Source organism: Sinocyclocheilus rhinocerous, unplaced genomic scaffold (assembly GCF_001515625.1).
Source record: "Sinocyclocheilus rhinocerous isolate Xijiao unplaced genomic scaffold, SAMN03320098_v1.1 scaffold418, whole genome shotgun sequence".
In the NCBI taxonomy this organism is placed as follows: domain Eukaryota; kingdom Metazoa; phylum Chordata; class Actinopteri; order Cypriniformes; family Cyprinidae; genus Sinocyclocheilus; species Sinocyclocheilus rhinocerous.
The window spans coordinates 1,065,383-1,090,104 of record NW_015651146.1 but is presented as its reverse complement, the minus strand read 5'-3'; the positions used below and the strand labels follow the sequence as shown (position 1 = coordinate 1,090,104).

The 24,722-nt window shown below is 37.0% G+C and overlaps 1 protein-coding gene and 1 long non-coding RNA gene across 2 annotated transcripts; both read right to left on the bottom strand.

The window, feature by feature from the left end:
• Positions 1–9: 9 nt before the first annotated feature.
• LOC107712681 (uncharacterized) lies at positions 10–1,804 on the bottom strand. Its single transcript, XR_001636816.1, has 3 exons — positions 1,390–1,804; positions 1,104–1,182; positions 10–149 (listed from the first exon to the last, which is right to left on the bottom strand). It is a non-coding gene; the product is annotated as an uncharacterized LOC107712681 (long non-coding RNA).
• A 4,118-nt stretch (positions 1,805–5,922) lies between these two features.
• Positions 5,923–23,640, bottom strand: LOC107712721 (biglycan-like). Its single transcript, XM_016518052.1, has 8 exons — positions 23,497–23,640; positions 14,718–14,995; positions 10,900–11,012; positions 9,843–10,056; positions 9,605–9,715; positions 9,285–9,378; positions 7,544–7,682; positions 5,923–7,466 (listed from the first exon to the last, which is right to left on the bottom strand). The coding sequence occupies exons 2-8, from the start codon at positions 14,962–14,964 to the stop codon at positions 7,269–7,271; spliced, it is 1,116 nt and encodes a 371-aa protein (XP_016373538.1). The 5' UTR covers positions 14,965–14,995; positions 23,497–23,640; the 3' UTR covers positions 5,923–7,268.
• Positions 23,641–24,722: the final 1,082 nt, after the last annotated feature.

Below are 24,722 nucleotides of genomic sequence, written 5' to 3'. Positions count from 1 at the left end.
CAAGGGACAGATAAGAGAAGAGAGACAGAGTGAAGACAGAGCAAGAGGCATGAGAGAGGGAAGAGTGGAAGGATAACAGGGGTGATGAGGAGAAATAAAGTTAGCTCAGTGAGCTAAGGGAAGGACATCTATGGCATGTGTGGGAGTCACTGGAAAAACAGAGGAACACAAAAATCAATAGTGACAGATCCATCACATCAAACTACAAAGGAGAACTTTAAAGTGCCAGTGTGCCCGGGATCAATGCCAGATCTCGGATTAAATCAGCAAAGACCACACACTTTTTGGGTCACTCCTGTTACACAGTACAGTACTTTAAAAAATAAAATAATATGTATTAAATATGCTTGATTACAAATTTAAAAAATGCATGACTGCAAAAAAAAATGCTTGACTACAATAAAAAAAAAGAAAATTAATAAAATAAAAAATAATTGAATTTCCAGATTGGAAATCAGGACGGAAATACATCATTCAGAGAAGGATTGTGAGTTACTTTACATGAGACTGTCAATTTAAAGATAGTTTTGATATTTTTAACAATCTTTTGAAATTCTGATATTATCATATATTGTGTAAAATATCTATAATTGTATCTAACAGAATAGAATGCCTCAAAGTACAATGAACCATCTACCACATACCACAAAAACATCACAGAATTCATTAAATCCATAGCTAATACTTGCTTATGTTTGTGCGGTTGTTATTAATGTGATGTCATTTAGGAACTGGCTATGATTCGTTAGAGAGAAATTACACCATAGGACTATCAATAAAACTAATAAAACCGATGGAGAAACTAATGAAACTGATAGTTTGAAAATTTTTTGATTAAAGAAAATAGAAATACCTGTAATCTTTCGTTGCATTAATAAATAAAAAATAAAAAATTTATACTCAAACACGGCAAAAAAGGCAACATAAACTCAAACTAAACTAGAAATGCACTCATTTAGATTTTGTGACAACTATCTCATTGTTTAAAAACTGTGAGTACAGTATGCTATTATATTAAGACATGTAGATAAGAAAATGTGCTGCACAACAGGAATGAGCCTTTTATCAATGAATAACAGTGGTAATCAACATGAGTAGCCTACCAGTGCTGACTGGTCATAAACACAGGGGTGTGAGAGAGCACTGTCCTCTTCATCCTGTCCATCACAAATCATTGTGCACCTTGAGGAGACATATAGTTCTGGACTGATTAACAAGATCTCCTGCTTATTTACAAACCAGCTCATCTTTTGCGTTACGATAAAAATGGAAATGTATTTAAGCAACCATGCATGCAGCGACGACAGGCACAGAGCAATTATTGTGAAATAATCGTCAATATAACGGACATTTTGCAACACTTCAGGTCAAGCGTTTCCTCTGACTCACCCGGACCACAGCGACGCTTCAAATCAGGATCCAGCAGTCGATAACTAGGCCTTTATTTAATATTAATCACTGGATTGTGGATAATCATTCCTCTATGGCGCCCGAAACAGTGTTTAATATCCGCAGTCGCATTGAGCGCGTCGCGAAACGCTGTGGTGAAACGCTTCCTGAGCGCGTCAGACGCTCATGGCAGAGCCCTGCAGACAGACATGTTTGACGCGGTGACGGGCTATCGACGGGCATTCTTTGACGCTGTTACAATAAAAGCCCTAAGATGCCTGTGTTAAAATCACAGTGCTGCCTTCTAGTGAGAAAACAGGACAGGTTTAATGCTAGAGGCGGTTTTCATACACCAGATGATCTTGTGATGACGATACAGGCTTATAAAGCGAAATTAAGTTGATGAAAATGGGACACGACGTGTAATCATGTGGATTACATCTAAGTGGTTACAATGCCATCGTCCGCATTTTGATTGAGAATTATATTGTGATTTTATAACGTGAATTATGACGTCTGTGAAACTGTTTGTGTTTAACAAAACAATCAAACGCGTTTACAAAAAATGTTTTCATAAGAGCTGAGGTTCTGCTGACATGGTCACAAACCAGCAGAGAAAATGCACAATAATATTATAACCTCTTTAATTGAGTAGTTCTTTCAGATAGCTCGTTCAAATTATTTTAATTAATATAAATATCTTCTTAGTACCAAAACAGTAATTTGGACTTTGGATCCAATATTTTTTTTTTTTAGCTGAGAAAATGCACAAAAATAGTTCTTGACTATTTTATTACCTAGTCAACAGAGACGATATAGACCTATCTTTTAGATAGGAAATTATTTTAATTAATAAACAGATCTGGGTACCAAAACAATAATTTGGACTTTGAATAGCCTAAAGATTTTGAGTAAGCAATAGCCTACTTTCAGTGTCATATATGACAGTGTAAAAAAAAACCTGAAATTTAAATTTATGTATTCAAATTGTCCAGTGTGGATGCAGATCATACAGGTTTTCGTGATCTGCTGTTGGTATTAAAACATGTAATATACAATAAATGGACAAAAGTATTGAGACACCTGATCATTACACCTTCAGGGACTTTAACGACATCACGTTCTAAATGCATATGGAGCAGATGTGACCTAATTGGGTGTGTTACCCAATACCTGTGTCCCTTAGAGAGACTTGTAATCCGAAGGTTGTGGATTCAATTCTGAATAAACAGAACTGAACCCCCCCTTTACAGCTACAACAGCTTCCACTCTTCTGGGAAGGCTTTCCACAAGATTTTGGAGTGCTCCTGTTGGAATTTTTGACCACTCATCCAGTAAAGCATTTGTGAGATCAGGTACAGATGTTTGACAAGAAGACCTGACTCACAATCTCTGTTCCAGTTCATCCCAAAGATGTTCCATTGGTTCCACACCAAACTCATCCAACAATGTCTTTGTGGACCTTGCTTTGTGCACTGGGGCACAGTCATGCTGGAATAGAAAAGGGCTTTTCCCACAAAGTTGGAAGAATAACATTGTCCAAAATGTTTTGGCATGCTGCAGCATTTCCCCTTACTGGAAATAACGGACCTAGCCCAACCCCATTCCATTATCCCTCCTTCACCAAACTTTACATTTAGCACAGTGCAGTCAGGCAGGTAACTTTCTCCTGGCATCTGCCAAATTGTTTAAAAACTGTGAGTACAGTATGCTATTATATTAAGACATGTAGATAAGAAAATGTGCTGCACAACAGGAATGAGCCTTTTATCAATGAATAACAGTGGTAATCAACATGAGTAGCCTACCAGTGCTGACTGGTCATAAACACAGGGGTGTGAGAGAGCACTGTCCTCTTCATCCTGTCCATCACAAATCATTGTGCACCTTGAGGAGACATATAGTTCTGGACTGATTAACAAGATCTCCTGCTTATTTACAAACCAGCTCATCTTTTGCGTTACGATAAAAATGGAAATGTATTTAAGCAACCATGCATGCAGCGACGACAGGCACAGAGCAATTATTGTGAAATAATCGTCAATATAACGGACATTTTGCAACACTTCAGGTCAAGCGTTTCCTCTGACTCACCCGGACCACAGCGACGCTTCAAATCAGGATCCAGCAGTCGATAACTAGGCCTTTATTTAATATTAATCACTGGATTGTGGATAATCATTCCTCTATGGCGCCCGAAACAGTGTTTAATATCCGCAGTCGCATTGAGCGCGTCGCGAAACGCTGTGGTGAAACGCTTCCTGAGCGCGTCAGACGCTCATGGCAGAGCCCTGCAGACAGACATGTTTGACGCGGTGACGGGCTATCGACGGGCATTCTTTGACGCTGTTACAATAAAAGCCCTAAGATGCCTGTGTTAAAATCACAGTGCTGCCTTCTAGTGAGAAAACAGGACAGGTTTAATGCTAGAGGCGGTTTTCATACACCAGATGATCTTGTGATGACGATACAGGCTTATAAAGCGAAATTAAGTTGATGAAAATGGGACACGACGTGTAATCATGTGGATTACATCTAAGTGGTTACAATGCCATCGTCCGAATTTTGATTGAGAATTATATTGTGATTTTATAACGTGAATTATGACGTCTGTGAAACTGTTTGTGTTTAACAAAACAATCAAACGCGTTTACAAAAAATGTTTTCATAAGAGCTGAGGTTCTGCTGACATGGTCACAAACCAGCAGAGAAAATGCACAATAATATTATAATTGAGTAGTTTGAGTAGTTCTTTCAGATAGCTCGTTCAAATTATTTTAATTAATATAAATATCTTCTTAGAGTAATTTGGAATACCTGTAATCTTTCGTTGCATTAATAAATAAAAAATAAAAAATTTATACTCAAACACGGCAAAAAAGGCAACATAAACTCAAACTAAACTAGAAATGCACTCATTTAGATTTTGTGACAACTATCTCATCATATATGACAGTGTAAAAAAAAACCTGAAATTTAAATTTATGTATTCAAATTGTCCAGTGTGGATGCAGATCATACAGGTTTTCGTGATCTGCTGTTGGTATTAAAACATGTAATATACAATAAATGGACAAAAGTATTGAGACACCTGATCATTACACCTTCAGGGACTTTAACGACATCACGTTCTAAATGCATATGGAGCAGATGTGACCTAATTGGGTGTGTTACCCAATACCTGTGTCCCTTAGAGAGACTTGTAATCCGAAGGTTGTGGATTAAATTCTGAATAAACAGAACTGAACCCCCCTTTACAGCTACAACAGCTTCCACTCTTCTGGGAAGGCTTTCCACAAGATTTTGGAGTGCTCCTGTTGGAATTTTTGACCACTCATCCAGTAAAGCATTTGTGAGATCAGGTACAGATGTTTGACAAGAAGACCTGACTCACAATCTCTGTTCCAGTTCATCCCAAAGATGTTCCATTGGTTCCACACCAAACTCATCCAACAATGTCTTTGTGGACCTTGCTTTGTGCACTGGGGCACAGTCATGCTGGAATAGAAAAGGGCTTTTCCCACAAAGTTGGAAGAATAACATTGTCCAAAATGTTTTGGCATGCTGCAGCATTTCCCTTTACTGGAAATAACGGACCTAGCCCAACCCCATTCCATTATCCCTCCTTCACCAAACTTTACATTTAGCACAGTGCAGTCAGGCAGGTAACTTTCTCCTGGCATCTGCCAAACCCAGACTCGCCCATCAGACTACCGAACAGAGAGGCGTGATTCTCACAGAACAGGTTTCCACTGCTCCAGAGTCTATAGTGGCATGTGCTTTACACCGCTCAATCCAATGCTTGCCATTATACTTGGGTGATGTGAGGCTTGCGTGCAGCTGCTCAGCCATGGAAATCCATTCCATGAGGTTCCCGCCACACAGTTTTTTTTGTTGACAATAATGTCAGGGGAAGTTTGGAACTGACTTTATGTGGTCTTCTGCTTTGTGACTGAGTTGCTGCTATTCCTAATGCTTCCAATTTCCAATAATACCACCAACAGTTGGCCATGGAATATCTAAAAGGGATGAAATTTCATGAATTGTATTATACATTTTAATGAACTGACTTACTGCAAATTTTTTCACAAATGTTTGTAAATGCAGCCTTCTTGGCTAGCTCCTTGTTTTTATACAGTGGGTCTGATTGAAACACCTGAATTCAGTAATTATGAGGTGTGTCCCAATACTTTTGTCCATATAGTGTATATTCAGTAACTTAATCATACAACAAGTACTCAGATACATAAATACATCTCCCACAATGTTTTAATAATTTTATGTTTTATTTTTATGTATAAAATGTGGAATTTCTCTGACATGGTTTGCGACAAGTAGAATGACCCATTGACATTGTGCTTGATAATGCAATCAATCAATATTTGGCTTTATTGAGAAAGGAGGACATATGTTTAACAAGAAGAGCACTGCAAATGTTCACTGAACCCATCAAACTCGTGTTAACTCAAGTTTTATTAGTCACAGCTTTCAAAACATGATGGTACGATGACCCATTGACATTGTGCTTGATAATGCAATCAATCAATATTTGGCTTTATTGAGAAAGGAGGACACATGTTTAACAAGAAGAGCACTGCAAATGTTCACTGAACCCATCAAACTCGTGTTAACTGTTATTAGTCACAGCTTTCAAAACATGATGGTACACCACTTCTGCTCCTGAAGTCAAGCTGAAAGATATTTTACTGGAACATGCAGTAGTGTGCGGCACAGTAGCCTAAATGCATGCAGGGTCACTGCCAAAGAAAACATGAGAAAAACAACACGCTACAAAGAAAAGATTTGGAATTCATAGAGAAACTGTGCAAAACAACATAACATTACAATCCTTTTCTGAATCAGTCTTGAACCCAAAAGGGCTGGGTAAGAACATGAGGCATTTGGCTGAATGAAACTCGACAACATAATTATATTATGTCTGTGTAAAGTTCCTCCATTGCCCTAAAGTACTCCCACAACAATAAGACCCCTGAAGCAAGGACGCAAGGCAAAAAAGGAGAAAAAAGAAAGCTACAATTTTTACAAACAACACAGATACACTTATTATAAGCACCATGAATTTAACATCTAGATTCAACCTTCCCATTTCAACATCCCATCCAAACTTCACTATTAATAATAAAACATAAACTAATATAAAATAATAGCAATATAACAGTACATATCAATAATACTATTATAAAAGTGTCAAGCAAACAAAGAGCCCTTAAAAAGTGAACTGATAATGGTAAGAATTCACTGTAAAACACTTACGAAACAATGAACATTATTATGGTTTTGTAAATAGAGCCAACTGTAAGAGATCAAATTCCACAAGTTTCTTTTTGATTTTTCCATTACTTATTTTTATTGCTCCTTCCTTTTCTCGTTCAGGTCAGTTCACATCAACTATATGAGGACTATAAAGATAACGATAACTATATTAGCATCCACACCGACAGCCAATAACATTCTGTTCATTAAAAGCATGCTGCAGTTTTGTTGTCTGCCCCTTTAAATGCTTGATCTCTTTATAATGTTGATTCTGATTGGCTGTCATCAATCGGTCTGATAGTGATTCCAAAAATAATGTTCCTCTGTGCCGTTTTCGTTATAGTTGTGGTTTGGACTGTGCTATTCTTTTCATTTTATTCTTTAAATTTCATTTCATTTTTAAAACTATATCTTTATCATTATAGTTAGCATCCTTGGTGTTAACTTTAAAATTCATAAACGAATACATCCAAAGATACATAATAAGAATTATTTGCAAACACTGTTTGTTGACACCATTTTGGCCCACTTTCTCCAAGTGTCTTCTGTTCTGTTTCAGTTCCAGCATTGGTATTTGTCCCCAAATCTCTGTTTTCATCCATTCTCTATTTCTTATAGTTTCCGAACTGAATGGCCAATCGGTCACCAACGCAGCGAAAGGTGGCAGGCTGTACCTCCCAGTAGTTAACCGGGTTGCCATAGAGGCTAATGCCATTATAGAAGTTCCTCTTCATGCCGAAACCTCGAGGGCAGAAGTCATTAACATCCACTCGACTTATGTTGTTGGAATGAAGGTAGACCACCTGAAAAAGAAGCAAAAATCAATGATTGTGCTTGTGCAAATGGGACACTTTTTGTTCATCAGTTTGATATCTCGCACCTGCAGGTACTTCATGTCTGGCAGACCCATGGGGATGCGGTTCAGCCGGTTGTTTTCCAAATGCAGCTCCCTGAGATTAGGGACATATGATAGGCTGCCGTTCTCAATCATCCGGATGTGGTTGAAACCCAGACCCAATCTGGCAAACAATGAATAAGCAATAGACAATAGATGGGCTGCACACATTGTGACAGACATCTAGTGAGGTGGAAACACAATAGACTGGAAACACTGTGAACAGGCACTGGGTCAACTGCAGCCCCGCAGGACAAGCTGCACTATATGCAGGATTTTTCAGGAAAAAGAGATTTGCTAGAGTTTGCCCAATATCAGGGTTATTTTATGTCTTTTTAATTTCAGTTTAGTTTAAGTTTGCTTTAATGGCACTGGGTCAACTGCAGCCCCGCAGGACAAGCTGCACTATATGCAGGATTTTTCAGGAAAAAGAGATTTGCTAGAGTTAGCCCAATATCAGGGTTATTTTATGTCCTTTTTAATTTCAGTTTAGTTTAAGTTTGCTTTAATGATACATAATGAATTTTTTTTTGTTTTATTTAAATTCCTTGATGTTTTCGTCCCATATAACTTACAAATTGTGTACACAATAAAATAAGAAAGAAAGAAAGAAAGAAAGAAAAATAATACCAACTAAATTATTAAAAAATCATTTGTCAAATTTATATTAAAACAGCTCCAGTACTTGCTGACAATGAAATGTGCCATTGTGGGTACATTTAGCAGTAAATTTGTAACTGCCATCACTCTGGCATCTCTAGGACATCTATGATTCAGCACCGTCAGATGGGCCATGCAGGAAAACAACTAGTCACTGGATTTGCCAAAGTTAGCAAATTCATGGCATATAATCTTTTAAGTATAGTTACAAATTTATTTTGAGGTCATTTGGATTGACCATATGAGAATTATTTGTTTTGTGTTGTCTTTGCATTGTTTCATGGCTTAACTTGACTGCTGAACGCTGGTTTATTATTGTGATTTCAGACCAATCGTCATCAAATAGGGGCAGGTTGTATACATAAGACAATCCCACTCTCTCTAGTTACTAGTATTTGATCCGAGTTCACTTTTTGGAGTCCAAGACATTAACCAATTGAGTTGGGAGACGTTTATTAATGTCTTGTTAACTTAACTATGTTGTTACTTATTTTTTTATCTTTCATGCGACACGTCCGAGTCCAAGTCCGAGTCCAAGTGCCCCAACTCTACTAAACTCTATACCAGACCATCTAGAATTTACAAAAAAAAAAAAAACTTTCTCTGTAGTATTATTTGTTTTTAGTTTGTTATAATGCACACTTATGGTTTCAATTTAGATTTTTGCAAACATCTATTTTCTTATTTTATTTAAAAATATTGTTTCCTTGCAAGCTTTTGTCAGCACAATAGTTTTAGTTAACAACACTTCTGAGATTACTCAAATTAAACTGGCAATTTTTGTGAAATTTAAAGGATAATACTTGACTCCGGGTGAAATAACTGCCGCTGTTTTCAGTAAAAATAAAGAGATTTCACAGAATAATAGATTGTCAGGAGCCTAAGATGGCAAACATAGGGTCTATAATCACCTATGATTTTGTCTCTACAAAATGAACTTATGATTAGCATTTTGTCCCCCCCCCCCACATTATTAAAATTTCATACAGCAGGTGGCGCTGTTGCTTTATGGCTAGGAAAAGCCATGTTGTGTGTTGGAGTGCAGGAGAGTCATGAGTGGCTTCACCTGTACAGGTGTTTATAGCGGCTAAGGTCCTCCAGTTCGATGGCTTGGATCTGGTTATTGTCCAAGTGGAGCTCATGAAGACTGTCAGGGAGGTCTGGGAGGTGAGGAACATTCCTCATTATATAATTGGAAGTAGCACCACACATTAAAACTCATGCAAACTGTGATTTATGACCAAGGATATTCCTAAAGCTCATTCAAGTGAGAAACTGCACAGAGTAACAGTATTACCCAAATGTTCTTTTTGAAAATAAATACGATCCTATCATTTGACAAGTGTTCACACTTTAATGACTTTTATGAATATTATAAAGAATCACCTTTTGGTATTCCAGTGAGTTTGGACTCAGAGATGCGCAGGTAGTTGAGTTTCAGGCCTTTAAAAGCGCCAGGCTCAAAGCCGCTGTTCTGAATAGGGTTTCCGCCCATCTCTATAAGAAGCATTCAACATCAGACAGAATATCCCATCACAAAAACCAGCAGGCTCCATCTAAAAAAGGAAATGGTTTGGTCAGACTGTAACCTCTATACCACATAATGGCGAGCGCGCATACAAACCAATGCAGTTCATGCTGCCCAGACCAGAGAACGTTCCTTCTGCAACCTTCTTAATACGGTTCTCATGAATGCGCAGCTCCACCAGGGACGGGGGAAGGTTCTTGGGTACCACTGTCAGGAGGTTACGGGAAAAATAAAGCTTTTTTAAGCGTAGGAGGGGTGTGAAGGCTCGCAGGTGGACTTTGGAGATCTTGTTGTTGACCAGTGACAGAGCCTGGCAGGAGGCAGGAAGACGTTAGCATTTGGTTCATGGAAAGTCATGAAGACATGATTAATAACAGCTTGACCATGAGCATTAAATATGTACACAAAATCAAATGACTTATAAATGATGTTATAATTTAATGTCTTGGTTTTTTTTGCTTTACAGGCCATGTCAAATATTGTGTTTTGGTGAGAGAGGCTGAGTAAATATTAGGGATAAATATTGGGGATAATATGAGTTCTCAGAAGGGAACTAAAACATTCAGTTTGGCACTGGCGTGTGTTTCCCGAACTACAGGAGCATTCTTCTTCAGAGACTTGAACTGTTTGAACATCCTGTCAGGCTGTTTTGCACAAACGTAAAGTAACGTGTGCTGCGAACGACAGACCAATTTTTCAGGAGCTAGCCAAAACATGCTTGTCTCGTTGTTTCTTATGTAAAATAAACATCTTAAATATTAATGTTAAAATGCAAATATTCAATCTAAATCTACAGCATTAAAGTAAATAGTGACATTTTTAGCTAATATGGAGCTTGATGGGCTGCATCAGCCAACGGCGAATAAAAAAACACAAAAAATCAAGCTGTGAGACTGGCACACATCAGTGAACAGCACAAGAAACCATCCATAAATTTACAGTATTATGAACTTTTCAATTTGAATAATATGTTAGTGTTTTGAGGAACACCAATAAGCCAAAAGGTTTTTGCAACAATTTGCACTTTATTTTATATTAAGCCTCATCTATCTTAATTTTTCTCACTTATCTCATTATTAACGGTGAGTAGAATTTATTGCTTGACCTTCACCCTCTCTAGTTCTCATTTCTTTGATCAGTATCAGTGTCTTACATAGAGGTTTGTAAGTCCTTTGAAGTCATTCTCCTTCAGTTCTGTGATGCGGTTGTTCTGTAGGTCGAGGAGTTTGGTGTCTCTGGGAATTTCCTTGGGCACTGCAGTCAAACCTAAACATGAAGACAAAATGTTTACAGCTAATTTAAAGCTCGTAGGATATAGAGCATACAGATCTGTATACAAACGTCTGAACAGAGAGACCATTAGCTCACCATCTGGTCATGACAGGGCTTCTTATTCGACATCAAAATAACAGAATTAAATAGTGAACACAATTAAAAATCTTAACAATTACAGCATGTCTTTGACAAGACGTTTAGTTCGATATAACCCAGTTATTGTGGCCAACTGTGTGCTTATTGGGCATTTTCAATTCAGTGTCAGGTTTATATTTGCATTAGTGTATCTTTATATTAGAGTGACCTGATGATGTTCTGCCACCACTTTAAACGTGCACTTTAAAAATCATTTAGGTTCTTTTGCCACACATGGACCACATCACAAAACTCCAGCAGGACCACATCAAAGCACAAATCTAGCATTGTGTCTGTTTTAGCACTGCAGTGTCCAAGATTCTAAATCAGGCCAATGATTCATGATGATTTCCAGCAGAGCCCAATAATTTATACTGGGCTGGGTTCAACCTCTGTTCCCCTCCAGCCATTTATAATGTTCTTAAGAACCACAACTGCCAAGCCATCTAGCTTCCAGCAGGAGCGAAAAGTAAAATCAATGAGATATTAAGCATATCAAAGAAATATATTGATATGTGGCCTGCAGTCATTTACCACAGAAAATCATTTTGACTTGTTTTTTATTAGTAAAAAAACATCTTCTGGATACCATAATCAACTCAAGCTTTTTCACAAAGAAGACTTTTGTGTTTATGTGTGTCGTAGTGTTTAATATACTCTTTATTCAGATCTAGGGAACTGCCATCATCACATTAGCTAAGTATTTTTTGTTTGGAATTTATATTTTTGAAAATGTCATCATAAAGTGAACCTGTGGCGATTTACATTCGCAATGTACACTGAACACAAACTTTCATCCCAGGTGTCCGGTTTCTTGACGTGCCGCATACTTTTTGTAGGGAACACATCAGCATGCTGTGATATCAGTCTTACACAGTGTAGAACATGGTAAACAGCACGTTTACGCTACCATAAAAAAAAATAAACATTTTAATGAAACTATACTTTTATTCAGCAAGGATGCATTAAATTAATCAAAAGTGGCAGTAAAGACATGTTTAATGTTACAAAATATTTCTACAGTATGTCAGATAAATGCTGTTCTTTTGAACTTTCTATTTATTAAAGAATCCTGGGAAAAAAGTATCATGGTTTCGACAAAAATATTAAGCAGCACAACCATTTTCAACATTGATAATAATAAGAGTTAAAATAACATATTGATAATAATAAGAGTCAAAATAACATATCAAATCAACATATTAGAATGATTTCTGAAGGAGCATGTGACACTGAAGACTGGAGTAATGGCTGCTGAAAATTCGGCTTTGCATCACAGGAATAAATTGCATTTTAAAATAAATTCAAATAGAAAACACTTATTTTAAATTGTAATAATATTTCACAACATTATAGTTTTTACTGCATTTTCAAACAAATAAACAATAGTGTAAATGATGCAGTCTTTACATTTGTTTTTATGTTATTTTATGTTAGCAAATAATATTAAGAATACTAGAATTAGAACTAGAACAATCAGGCACTGAAGAGAGCGCCCATTAACAGTTTGATTAACCAGCAGAACTGCTTTTGGGTCCAAGGGCGGTAAAATATTGCACAATAATAGCAGAACATCACGTATGAGCATTAAATATTATTTTAAAACTTAATTTCTAAGAATAGTAATCATTTATGAGGTTCTTGTACACAAAATAAATTATCCCATAGAATATCTTGAGTTCAAGCCATTTTAAGCCAATGTACTATGAGCTCCAGTTGAAGATCTTTCCTGTTTTCCTTTTACAATAGTTCTTCTTCCAAGCCATCTGCCCACCTGCCACTCAAACCAACAAGTGCTCAGTGACCAGCCGACCGCTGACAAACACAATGCCAAACCCCAGAGCCCAGCACATCGCAGCCCCCAAACCACAGCTCTGCACACATATACACCCCCTAATAGGAACATATTTTATGATGAAGGCACATAACCACCTAAATTTATACACAATTATAAACATCTGATTTGAATAAACATCACCATCAATTCAATTACAGCCTACATGGCAGAATAACGTCCAGATACGAAAGAAAATAAAAGAGTGCAGTGGACGGATCAATGTATTACAAGCAAACCTTCATCACAGTGGGAGGAAGCATAGAAAGAACCGCCTAAAGCGAGGGCTGTATTTTTCGATTTTTATATCTAATCCACAAGCATAAACAAAGATGCAATGACATTTGCGAAAACAAAAACACTTGCAAAGACCAAAACACATGGCATAAAGCATTCATGCACATATGCAAACACAGTCAGACATGCACAAACTAAAAAGGAATACATATAATTAAAATAATAAGCTCCAAATTCCTAAAGTTCTTGTTGCTTCAATGGCTGTAAATGTTCTATGAGGATCATAGCTTGGGCAAAATTGGCTGGAGAAAGAAAGAGCGTGTGTATCCGTAAGTATGACTATAGGGTTACAGCGGAGATTCAGTGGGTGCTGTTGGTGCCATGAAGAAAAAAAAATACACAAACTGGGCAAATTTGTCAGGCTTTATCCAATTTCTGGAGCCTGCATCTAACCCAGGCCTTCTCACTTTCCCACATAATAAAAAGGCAAGCTCCGCCATCTGCTTTATGGGTGCACACATGCATGGTGGTTGGTTTGTTCGTTTTGTGTTTATATAATTATTGTACATGTTTGTCAATCCACAGTTTATGTATTTAGATTTGAGTGAACTGAGTGATCACTGAAAAGCATAACATTCACTTGAATGACAACAAGTTCCTACAAGGTGAGGGTAAATGGTTAAACCAATCAGTTCAGTTAACAGTAAAGTTTCCTCTTTGACTGGTCTGTTATTCCCTATCCGTGGAAAAGAAAACAAGAGCATCTAGAAGAAATCACAATGAAATTAAGTGGTCCCTGTCAAACCCCTCAATAATTTTTTTAGGCCCAAATTACCACTTTTGTGGATGTACTGTTGACAAGACATAACCCAAGACTATTTCCGACCTTCTCTTTCTCCCTCTCACATTCCTTCTCACTTTCCCCGTCTATCTCTCTCAAACTGTCTTCCTGTAAAACATCCTGTGTGTGTCATAAAAACAACACAGAACCACTCCTACAGTTCAATGGAAAACACAGGCATTTTTCATTGTTTCCCATTCAGGCCCCAGTTTTCTTAAGAGACAGAACTACAACAAACACTTGTTCATAAACGACTGTTTTTGCCTGTTTGGATGTGGGCTGTTAAACAGTCTCTATAAGGTGCTTTTAATAAGGAATTGAAACAATTTAAAGATTTGATGATTTATTGTACAGTTCATGTAAATATGTTTAATGATTATTGGCCCATTCACACTAAGAACAATATAACATTATATATTAGATATACATTAGAAGATAGATAACTGTAACACTGACTATATTAGTGTCCACACCAACAGACGATACCCTTCCTTTTATTTTAAGCCTGTGTTACTGTTTTGTCATCTGCCGCTTTAAATCTTCAAGCTGGATTCTGATTGGCTGTCAATGTTTTTATCGTTCATGAGCTGGAAAAATCATTCTGAAAGTGATGATAGATAGATAGATAGATAGATAGATAGATACTCACTTAGGTCTGAGCATTGCACCACATTGAGCTGACAATGGCATCCAAAGGGGCATAAGGACACATCTGGTGGCAGCTCCTCTACAGCTGAACCCTCTTCATCTCTCATCATTACCGTTGTCAGATCTCCCACTTCTCCATCCATAGCAAAGTCCCAGAATCCTCTCTGCTCAAAGGGCAGAGCCAGTGAGGGAGCAGTCAGGCTGCAGACACTGAGCAGCAGAAGCAGGAGAGAGCGGCAGGAGAACATTGCAGAGATACAGAGACTTACACACACGGACCTGCACCATGAGAAGACAAAAAGAGATTAATCATTAGTTAATTTAATTTGACACAGCTGTTTTTATTCGTAACTGTGTGTATCCTGTTCTGTGTGGGATTGTCATAAACTTTCATTAAAACTGAGTCTTTACTTTCTTTGGAGCTGAATGTGTTAATGTGTTAATTACGCAAGGGACAAAGTAGTTACTTAAGACTCTATGTCCTCTCTTCAAGTTCAGCCCGCAACCCATTTCCTTAGCTCTGTTTATAATAATTAAGACAGTTTTCACAAAGTACATCAAAGGAACAGGATGGAACTAGGATGTTATTTGGGGTTCAGGAGGATATTGTAACATTGCCATCTGAATATGAATACATCATTCAGCATTGCACATGCCCTCACTGAGAAACACTAAAAGCTTTGACATGGACATGTAAACATTACTCAAAAGCAGAGGTGTAAGAGTACCTAAAAACCATACTTGAGTAAAAGTACAGATACCAGGCAGTATCACGTCTTTTGTAGCAGAAATAAACTGCTGCAGAAAAAGCTAGGTCCATGCAAAATTTAATGTGTAACTGCAACACTCATTTCAAATGTAGTGGAGTAAAGAGTTCAGATCCTCATTCAAAATTGTAGTGAAGTAGAGAGTAAAAGTTGCTAATATCTTTGATACTCAGTACAGCTACAAAGTATCCAAAAAGATACTCAAGTACAGTAACTAATTACATTTACTCCAATACTTTACACCTCTGCTCAAAAGTACTAAAAGTACTATTATTTAAAAGTGCATAAGTGCAAAAGTGTCTGATGTTAAAAATATTTGAATGAGAACAACTTTTTAGTTTCTTTTGGTATCAGCTGCTGACATTTAAAAAAAAATTAAGCAAAGGGGAAACTAAAGAGACAAGCGGTGAGTCTGTGTCTGTAGGACAGGTCTGGTCAGACGGTGTGTGGTGGTGGAAAAAACTCAAACTGGCCTTCTTAAAACATATCTTAAAACAAGCCATTCATTAGACAGGAAGGAGGTAGGATGGGGATATTTCTGACAGTCTCTGTTTGTGTGTGTGACTAAAAGGGTGGGGAGCCACTCATGATGTCATTTCTCAATGTCTTCCAGCTGAGTCCTGTGATGTCACCAGACATTTTGGGGCTAAGATGTGGTTAAGGATCTGGGGTCCGCAGAACCCACCAGAGGACCACACTGATACCTTAAACATGGGCCTGTAACCTAAACCGCAAACCCTAATTCAGCCACATACACCCCACCTGTCAGTTCCTGACTTAACCTTGGCCTGTGTGTTGAACCTGATCAAACCGAGGTCTAAAATTAAAGCCAACACCTGTTCTAAACCCAAATCAACACCCTAAATCATGCATACTCTAATAGCTCACACTGAATGTGATATCTCATGGCAAAAGCTCAAGCAACATAACATTACAATTAGGCCTATCCTTTAAATCCAACCAGCTGGGGAAAAAAATCAGTTAATCTCACTGCCATCATAGATGATTGTCTTCACAAATGAGTCGCAACACTTTTAGTCCAAAGTATTCCCTATACATGCTGGGAAGAAACACATGTGGATGAGCGAGAGGAGCCAGATGTCAGAGGATGACATGTGTCCCAAGAGAGAAACCCAATGTCTACCCATCACAATTTACTGCCACATTCAAATATGTTCCCTCAACAACATTATAAGTCAGGAAGTGAAGACTGAAAAGGTATGAAAAGTGTTCAAAATCCCAGACACTCAATCAAACTGAAATAAACAGTCTCAATTACTATGGATGGATCAAATGGAAAACACAAAAGTAGCTCTTTAAAGTTAATTTAAGTTTCCTGAACTTTGTCTCTGTCTTTTGAGTTTGTCCTCAACTTTAAGAGAAATAGTAATAGATACAGGAAGATTACAATATAATACATGGATATTCATTATATATAATATGTTCTATCCTTTGAACCCAAGTAGACCTCCCATGAACTTTACTAAGTTAAATAATGTCTGCTGTAACAACATTACAGCAGGCATATAATATAATATAATATAATATAATATAATGTATTTTCTATCCTATGGATCCAAGAAGACCTCAGATGAACTTCATTTTTTGTTTATTGCTAAGTTAGATAATATCTGCTATAACATTTGTCATTCAGAGGTGAACAATGAATTGAGGGACACCTCTAACTCAAAGAACTAGCCTCAGTTCCTATTTATGCATAGCAAACTCACAGTAAAGACTCCCACATTAAGCTTAGAGGGATCCCACACAAATGTTGTTCATGTAAATGTGTCAGTTGAGTCCTTTATGTCTCCCATTCCACACAGCGTCTGTGACTAATGAGCATGGATGCTTTTGCCGTTCCCCTTGGCTACTCTTCAATCATTTTCTGTGAACATTCACACTGTTGTCTAGGTCTGAGATCTTTGAAATGACTACAAACAGACATTTACATAAAAAAATTGTCATGGTGCCTGACAGTTCCCAGAGCTGACCATATGTAGCTGATCCAAACATTTCCTAAATATCAGTTCATCCAAGGTACGCATTAAAGCCTCCAATGGGATATCCAATGGAATCCCATTCTTTATGCTGACATGCCAACATCTATGTGTGTTCCTCTCATATCGTCTGCCCATCTTTCACTTTAAAGTCAAACACATAGGAAAGCGACAGCCGTTTTTTATGCCTCTGACCTGGAATAAAAGCAAAGCGGGAAGAAAATGTACCCATTTGTAAAAATAGTGGCTAAATTATACCACGCTCCCAAAGAAGGTCTGGTTTGGACTGGCCAGAGGAATGCGAGGAGAGGGCTGAGGCACAATTACACACAAGTCCTTGCATCCTGTTCTTCACGGAAGAGTTTGAAAACTATATGCGTTATTTATGAACACAAGCACCATAATACTGGTAAGTATATGTGCTGTTTTTATGGGATAAAATACTTTTGCACTTCCAAGCAGAAATTCTTTCATTAGAAGCTGCTCAACAAAACGAGGTGTCTTGAGTGGGATCTCAATAGTTATGTTCGCACATATACAAAAATAAATACAATTCTGCATGGCTCCATACTGCAAATAAAACGGTCACAAACGTGACAGAAAGTGTCTAAGAATCAGTACAATCTAATTGGGAAAGCTTTGTCTTTTGAATGTTCTCTGAGCATTCTGAAACAAGTAGTAACATTTAAAAAATGTTAGACGAACATGCAACTTTTTTGTTTCAGAAAAAAAGATTCCATGAAAGATGTATAAATGACGTTTTTGTGCTAATGTTTTGAGAACATTAATAAAGCCCAGATAACTGAGAACTAACATTCTGTTAATGTTCCTGGAAGAATGTTTGTTCACAACTTTAAGAGAACCTGTTAAGAATGTTACCTGTTAGCTGGGCTAGTGATTCATGAACAAATGACTCTTAAAGGGATAGTTCACCCAAAAATGAAAATTACCCCATTATTTACTGGCCCTCAAGCCATCCTAGGTGTATATGGCTTTCTTCTTTCAGACAAATACACTCGGAGTTATATTAAAAAATGCCCTGGCTCTTCCAAACTTTATAATGGCTGTGAATGGTGGTCAAGATTTTGAAGCCCAAAAACGAGAGAGTAGCGTTCCAGCGGATGAAGTAGCGCTTTTTGGGGGCTTCAAAAAATATCACTATGTCATATACACCTGGCTTGAGGGTGAGTAAATCATGGGGTAATTTTCATTTTTGGGTGAACTATCCATTTAAGAACCAGTTCTTTATAATGAGTAAGGATTCACGAAACAGCCTCAAACTCACTGGAGAGTGAATCACTTATCCATTCATTGATTAGTTCAGAGTCATTACTGATTTAACTGACTTCCTCACTGAAGTGTCATTTTTTGGAGAAGTCTGATTCAAAATGAACCAGAGCCATTGATTTCTAATTTAGTGAGACTTACATAGTATGTTAAGACCTGAGTCAAACCTGTTAGTAAATACACTTGTGAATCCCAAATTGTGACTGTGTGAAAGCAGCCAATAAGCAAAAGTCACACACATCTTAAAGCCTTTGACAAAAACATACAAACATTAGCTGAAACAAGGATAATCTTTTCACATGGCCTTAGCCAAAAACATCAGTGGACAATCCAAAGCTCACAGCACTTATCACTCCAGTCTAATGACACAGTCCTCTCCAGAACGGTGACTTGAAGAATGGCATGGCCTAGGCATAACAACCACTTCTGCTGCTAATTGCACAGCACATACTCCTCAATGTGGAACGCAGACAGCTATTTCTATCACTCAAAATGTCAGTTAGTTTTAAAGTTACATGTGACAGAAATTAAGAGAGAGTGGTGGTATACAGATGAGAGAGCAGCTGCTGATGGCAGAAGCAAGGTGAAAGTGAAAGTGCTGTATTCTCTTAAGATGATTTATGTCTGCATAAGCTGTTTTCTGCTGGTCCAGTTGGACCAGAAGTACAGATTGTTACTCGCATTAACAAATTTTCTCTGGCCCCACCTGTTCAAAAGTTTGGGGTTTTCATTTATTTGGTCAAAAATACAGTAAAAAGGGTAATATTGTGAAATATTGTTTTCTGTTTTAAAATATTTTAAATTGTAATTTATTCCTTCAGTGTCACATGGTCCTTCAGAAATCATTCTAATATGCTGATTTGGTGCTCGAGAAACATTTCTTATAATCAATGCTGAAAACAGTTAATACTGCTTAATATTATTACAATATTAACTTTTTTTCATAATTCTTTGATAAAATAAAAAGTTTAAAAGAACAGCATTTGAAATAGAAATCTTTTGCAACATTATAAATGTTTTTACTGTCACTTTTGATCAATTTAATGCACCCTTGCTGAAAAAAGTGGTAATTTCTATACAATTTAAAAAAAACAACAACAACACTGACCCCACACTTTTGAATGGTAGTGTATAATGGTAGTGGATGCCTGATTTCTGTTGATTTGTTTTCCTCTTTGACAAATATATAATATTTAGATCTTGGGCATCAATACATGTATTTTCTCTTAATTAAAATAATTAATTTCTGTCTAAATCTCCACCTAGTCTGGTGTTACTGAAGAAGACAGACAGTAATTAACTAAATGTCAGATTTTAATAATAGAGTACACAGCAGACGCCTCTTAAGAAATGACAGAGACTGAACAGTGCCCACACAGAGATCTCTCTGAACACAGCAGCATGTTTCCCATGATTACTGTAATAATAATAATAAAACACAACAATAACACATTAGCCAAAAAGGGAATTTCCCTCCACACTGTGAGGCGTGTGTTTATGTCAGATTTGTATGTCTTTAAGATTCATTTAAAGAGTTAAGGCTGAAAAACTACAAGCCAAAGACTATGGCATGTCTGCCATTGAGTTTTCCAGTGAGCTGAAATTTATAAATAAGACAAGAGATTACACATCTGAGACAACATCACAAGAAAACATCAGAGGAGTTCAGAAATATGAAAGAGTGCTCCATCAGTATCTACTCCTGAGTCCTGACCTCCTCACAGGATGTTTTGTTTAAAAGCAAACAGTACAGAGTTTTGTTTTATAACTAGGCGGTTATCATTAGAAATGTTTTGACTGTGGCTTTGTTAAATCTATAACGCATACTAAATTCAGTAGACCTTAGTTAGGGTAGTGCCATGTTCAATTTTTGACAGGAATGCAAATGAGGCTGTGAGGGACAGAAGTACAGTGCGTTCAATGGCTTGTACTGTTGTTTAAAAACATATCAACTGTTCAGCTGACAAAAAAACCTTTCAGTGGACAAAATACGGTAGCACTTTATTTTACAGTCCTGTTCCGCATGTACATACTATGTTCTTATTATAGTAATTTCAAAAATTGGGTAAAGTACTAACCCTAAACCTAACCTTAACCCATGTAGTTACCTTATATTACCATTACTTTCTTAGGTAAGTACACGTATTCTTGCACTGATCCTCTACATTCAAATGAGATAATGGCAAAAGTCATAAAAATAAAATTAAATATCCAATAAATGGCTGATTAAAAAAAAAATAACACTAATATCAGCAAATAATATATCGTGCACATGATATGTAAAGCGTACTGATACTCAGATCAACAGCACTGTCTGTGCGTTATCTACAGACTGACAGTCTGTGCATTAGTGCTGGGGATTTGTCAGTGACTCTTTTTCTGCAGGTTACATCATTACGCAGTCGCTGACAGAAAGTGACTAGTGACAGTTTTCATGAGTGAGTCAATGAATCATTAATTCAACCGATTTAGAGTTTCATTTAGAAACGAAGCACCACCATGTTGGCCTAGCAAAACAGACAAAGTAGAGAGTGCCTAAAAAGTTAAGTGTGAGATTGCTTTATTAAAATAACTAATCAAGGTTAATCATCATTCTTTTCCTTTTTATGGAATGAACACATAATGAATTGAAGGTCTACAAATGTGCACTGATAACACTCATAGCAGAATATGTGGTACTTGTGGTGCGTTTCGTCTGTACTCGGAAGTAGGAAATTTGGAGTTCCCAGTATAGGAACTTTTAACTGGATTGCCGGAACTGGAATACTCGGAAACTGCATAAAACCCTGACTTTGGAATCCAAAGTGGCTGCTCAGTGCATTAACACTAGGTGAAAGAGTAGTCATATATTGTTTATTAGCACATCTCTTTGTCTATGTTTCAATAAACTCACACAGTACTATACAACTTCTATCTGTGGACATGATACTTCAGCATTATCTGTGAAAAATATGTGCATTTATCAACTCGTATTGCTAACAATTGACATGTCCATCTTGATTTTCTGACTTGTGTACTGGAATGCGGTCAACTCAATGTGACGTCATTCCCAGCTCCAACATCCGACTTCTGAGCTAAATGGAACGCAGCATTAGCGAGTCTGTTATTTACCCACAGTATTTCTGGTTTCTGGAGCTGTGATGGTACAGAAGACAAAAATGTTGGGAAACACTACTTGATCTTCAAGTGTGATTGTTAATCAAAAATTCCTTGACAATAAGAAGATGAATGTTGAGAGTTAAATAGCACTTCTCTAACTGACATACCAAAGTTGGAAGGAGGAAGTTGTTCAGTTTACTGCACTAACCGTGGGAGCCAGTGAACTCACATGACCTCTGTGAATCTGTGGTTGATTACATTAGTTAGAAAGAAGGATTTCTTTCAAAACAACAGCTTTGTCACATTAAATGTGGTCTGATAGGGAGTTCAATGACACACTTGATTTCAGTGTTCAACAGCCAATAAAAGTCTGACATCAGCAATCAAATATATGAAGATTTCCTATGTAATGTGTTCTCACAATTGAAGTCAATCATCTAAATTCAGCCGTTTTGTCTGTTGCATGCACACATGTATAGGTTACTTACTTTTCCCTCTCTCTCTCCTGACAAACCATTGGGTGGTGCTGGTCTCTATGTGCTTGGCAGGAATTAACTGCTGGCTTGACTGTAATTTGTTAACTTCAGTCCCTAAAAAAGCTTCTGCCTGGCAATGTCTATTACTGCCCTGCGTGAATGTGGTGACTGGCACAGCAAAAAGTGAAGGCAGACCTGATCAACAGAGCTGGTTGTTAAAAGAGTTATATTGAGTGTGAAGCAGTATTTAAAAAAAAAAGGGATATTGGCCATTTCCACAATTTGATATATAGGCAATTTGGAGATAGACCGAATAAGACAAAGTGAGGGTAAATTAAATGGACAAGGACAGAGATGCCCTGAAATTTGTGCTTTGAAACATGTGAGAAATGATTTAAACAATCAAATCAAACTTGTTGTAAATATATCATAAAACCTCATTATAAATCTCATAGAAAAGGGCAGGATTTTTATTATTATTATAAGAGCATCATGCACCTATTTTTAGGTGGTAGTAGTGCAATCATGCAGGGAAAAAAACACGTTATTAAGTAGTGTTCTCATACAGACTATATTTTTATGGATAGACATAAATAGACAGACAGAGAGAGAGAGAGAGAGAGAGAGAGAGATAGATAGATAGATAGATAGATAGATAGATAGATAGATAGATTAAATTGATTAAATTTAAGGTAGGACGAGAAATATTAATAAATTATAATTGCCACTTAAAATCAAAGTGATAAGCAAACAGAAGAAAAATATAAGGCAACATTTTCTAATTCTAAGTAGCTTATATCTTTACTTGTTTCTTTACATTTTGCGCATTTGTTTATAAACTAAAACAAACTCTGTAATGGATTTAAACTTAACACATTAACCACCCAAACACCAGGACATAATTTAGCGCACCAATAACTGCACAACTCGTTCATCATATCTGTGCATCTGAATAAACAGAGAGCAACAAGTTTGCACATGCATACATCTAAACTGAGAAAGTTTCACAAGCTATTGGTTTCATGAGAAACTTTATATATAAAGAGGTGAATTATGCAAATAATCAAAAACGGGTAAGTAGCTAGTCAAATGAAAATGACAGCACAAAACTAAACAAAAACAAGCAAAATAACCAAATAATAAACACTTACCTTAATTTGGGCTGCAATATATCCACACTTTGAGCTCCTGCGCCCGTATTTACCTTCAGTGTTTGTTATTTGGGCTTTAAAGCAAATATATTTTCTCTTCGGCGTGACTTGGTCTTCTAGTTTTAACGATCTTAACTAACTCCGGGTCATTTTGGTCCAAATGCCTGCTTTCCTCTTTTACATCACCTCAGTTGCCCAGTCCTTGGTTTTCCCACGGAACTGGGCTACTTTAAGGCCCAATCCCAATTCTATATCATATCATAAGTTTTAAAAGCTTTTATTGGCAAAAAATATATAATGAGCCAATATTTACAGTGTTGACCCTTGTTCTGATATGATTAGTCAATTAATGTTAGCTGGTCATTTTGTGTCAGGATCAAAAAACAGTGAAATTAGATTTTTTTGTGAAAAGTTAATTTTTTGGCCAATGAAGCTTTTAGCAATTATTTAAAATGCATCTGATCACTCTACACAATAATCTAGAAACAATGTGAATGAACACCACAACAGCTTAAGCAGCAAACTTTGCAAAACACAAAATTTATGTCACTGCCAAAACTTTTGGCCATGATTGTACAACAGACACGAGCGCTGTCGCGGCGTGACCACAACAGCTTGAAGTTGTCTAATTTGGCACGGTCTCCCTGCTGCACTAATAGTAATAGTAGTAAGGCTGTGTATACTTGTACAAGTACAATTTTAGCTGTGTTATTTGTGTCCCCTTCAAAAATTGCTCTTGAGAAATGTTATATTTATTGCAAGGGGACATCAGTGATTATGTTAGACAGTAGAGAGCTACATAATCCAATATGAAGAGTACTACTTTTCTTCATCATGATTTATGGATATGCTCATTTAATTCATGTAATGCTGAGCTATAGAAAGCACAGTTTAGCTCATGATGATGCTGTGTTTCAGGCCTGTTTCCTATTTACCATTGGCAACCTGCACTGTTATTCATTTCAGCATTTAGTTAATTCTACTGCCAGCACCCACTCACTGACTGCAGCTGGAGGAACGAGAACAGAAACTGGGAGATTTTCTGAAGACGATCAAGGAAAAACATTTTCCTGATGCTAAAGGGCACTAATTATATTTTTAAAACAAGAGCTACAATGTCAGTATGGATACTTTTCATAGTTTAACAGCTGAAATTCTGCCCCATCCGCTCCATCATGTATGGATCTTTTAGTATGATGGACTGTCCGCTTTGTCATTGCACACGT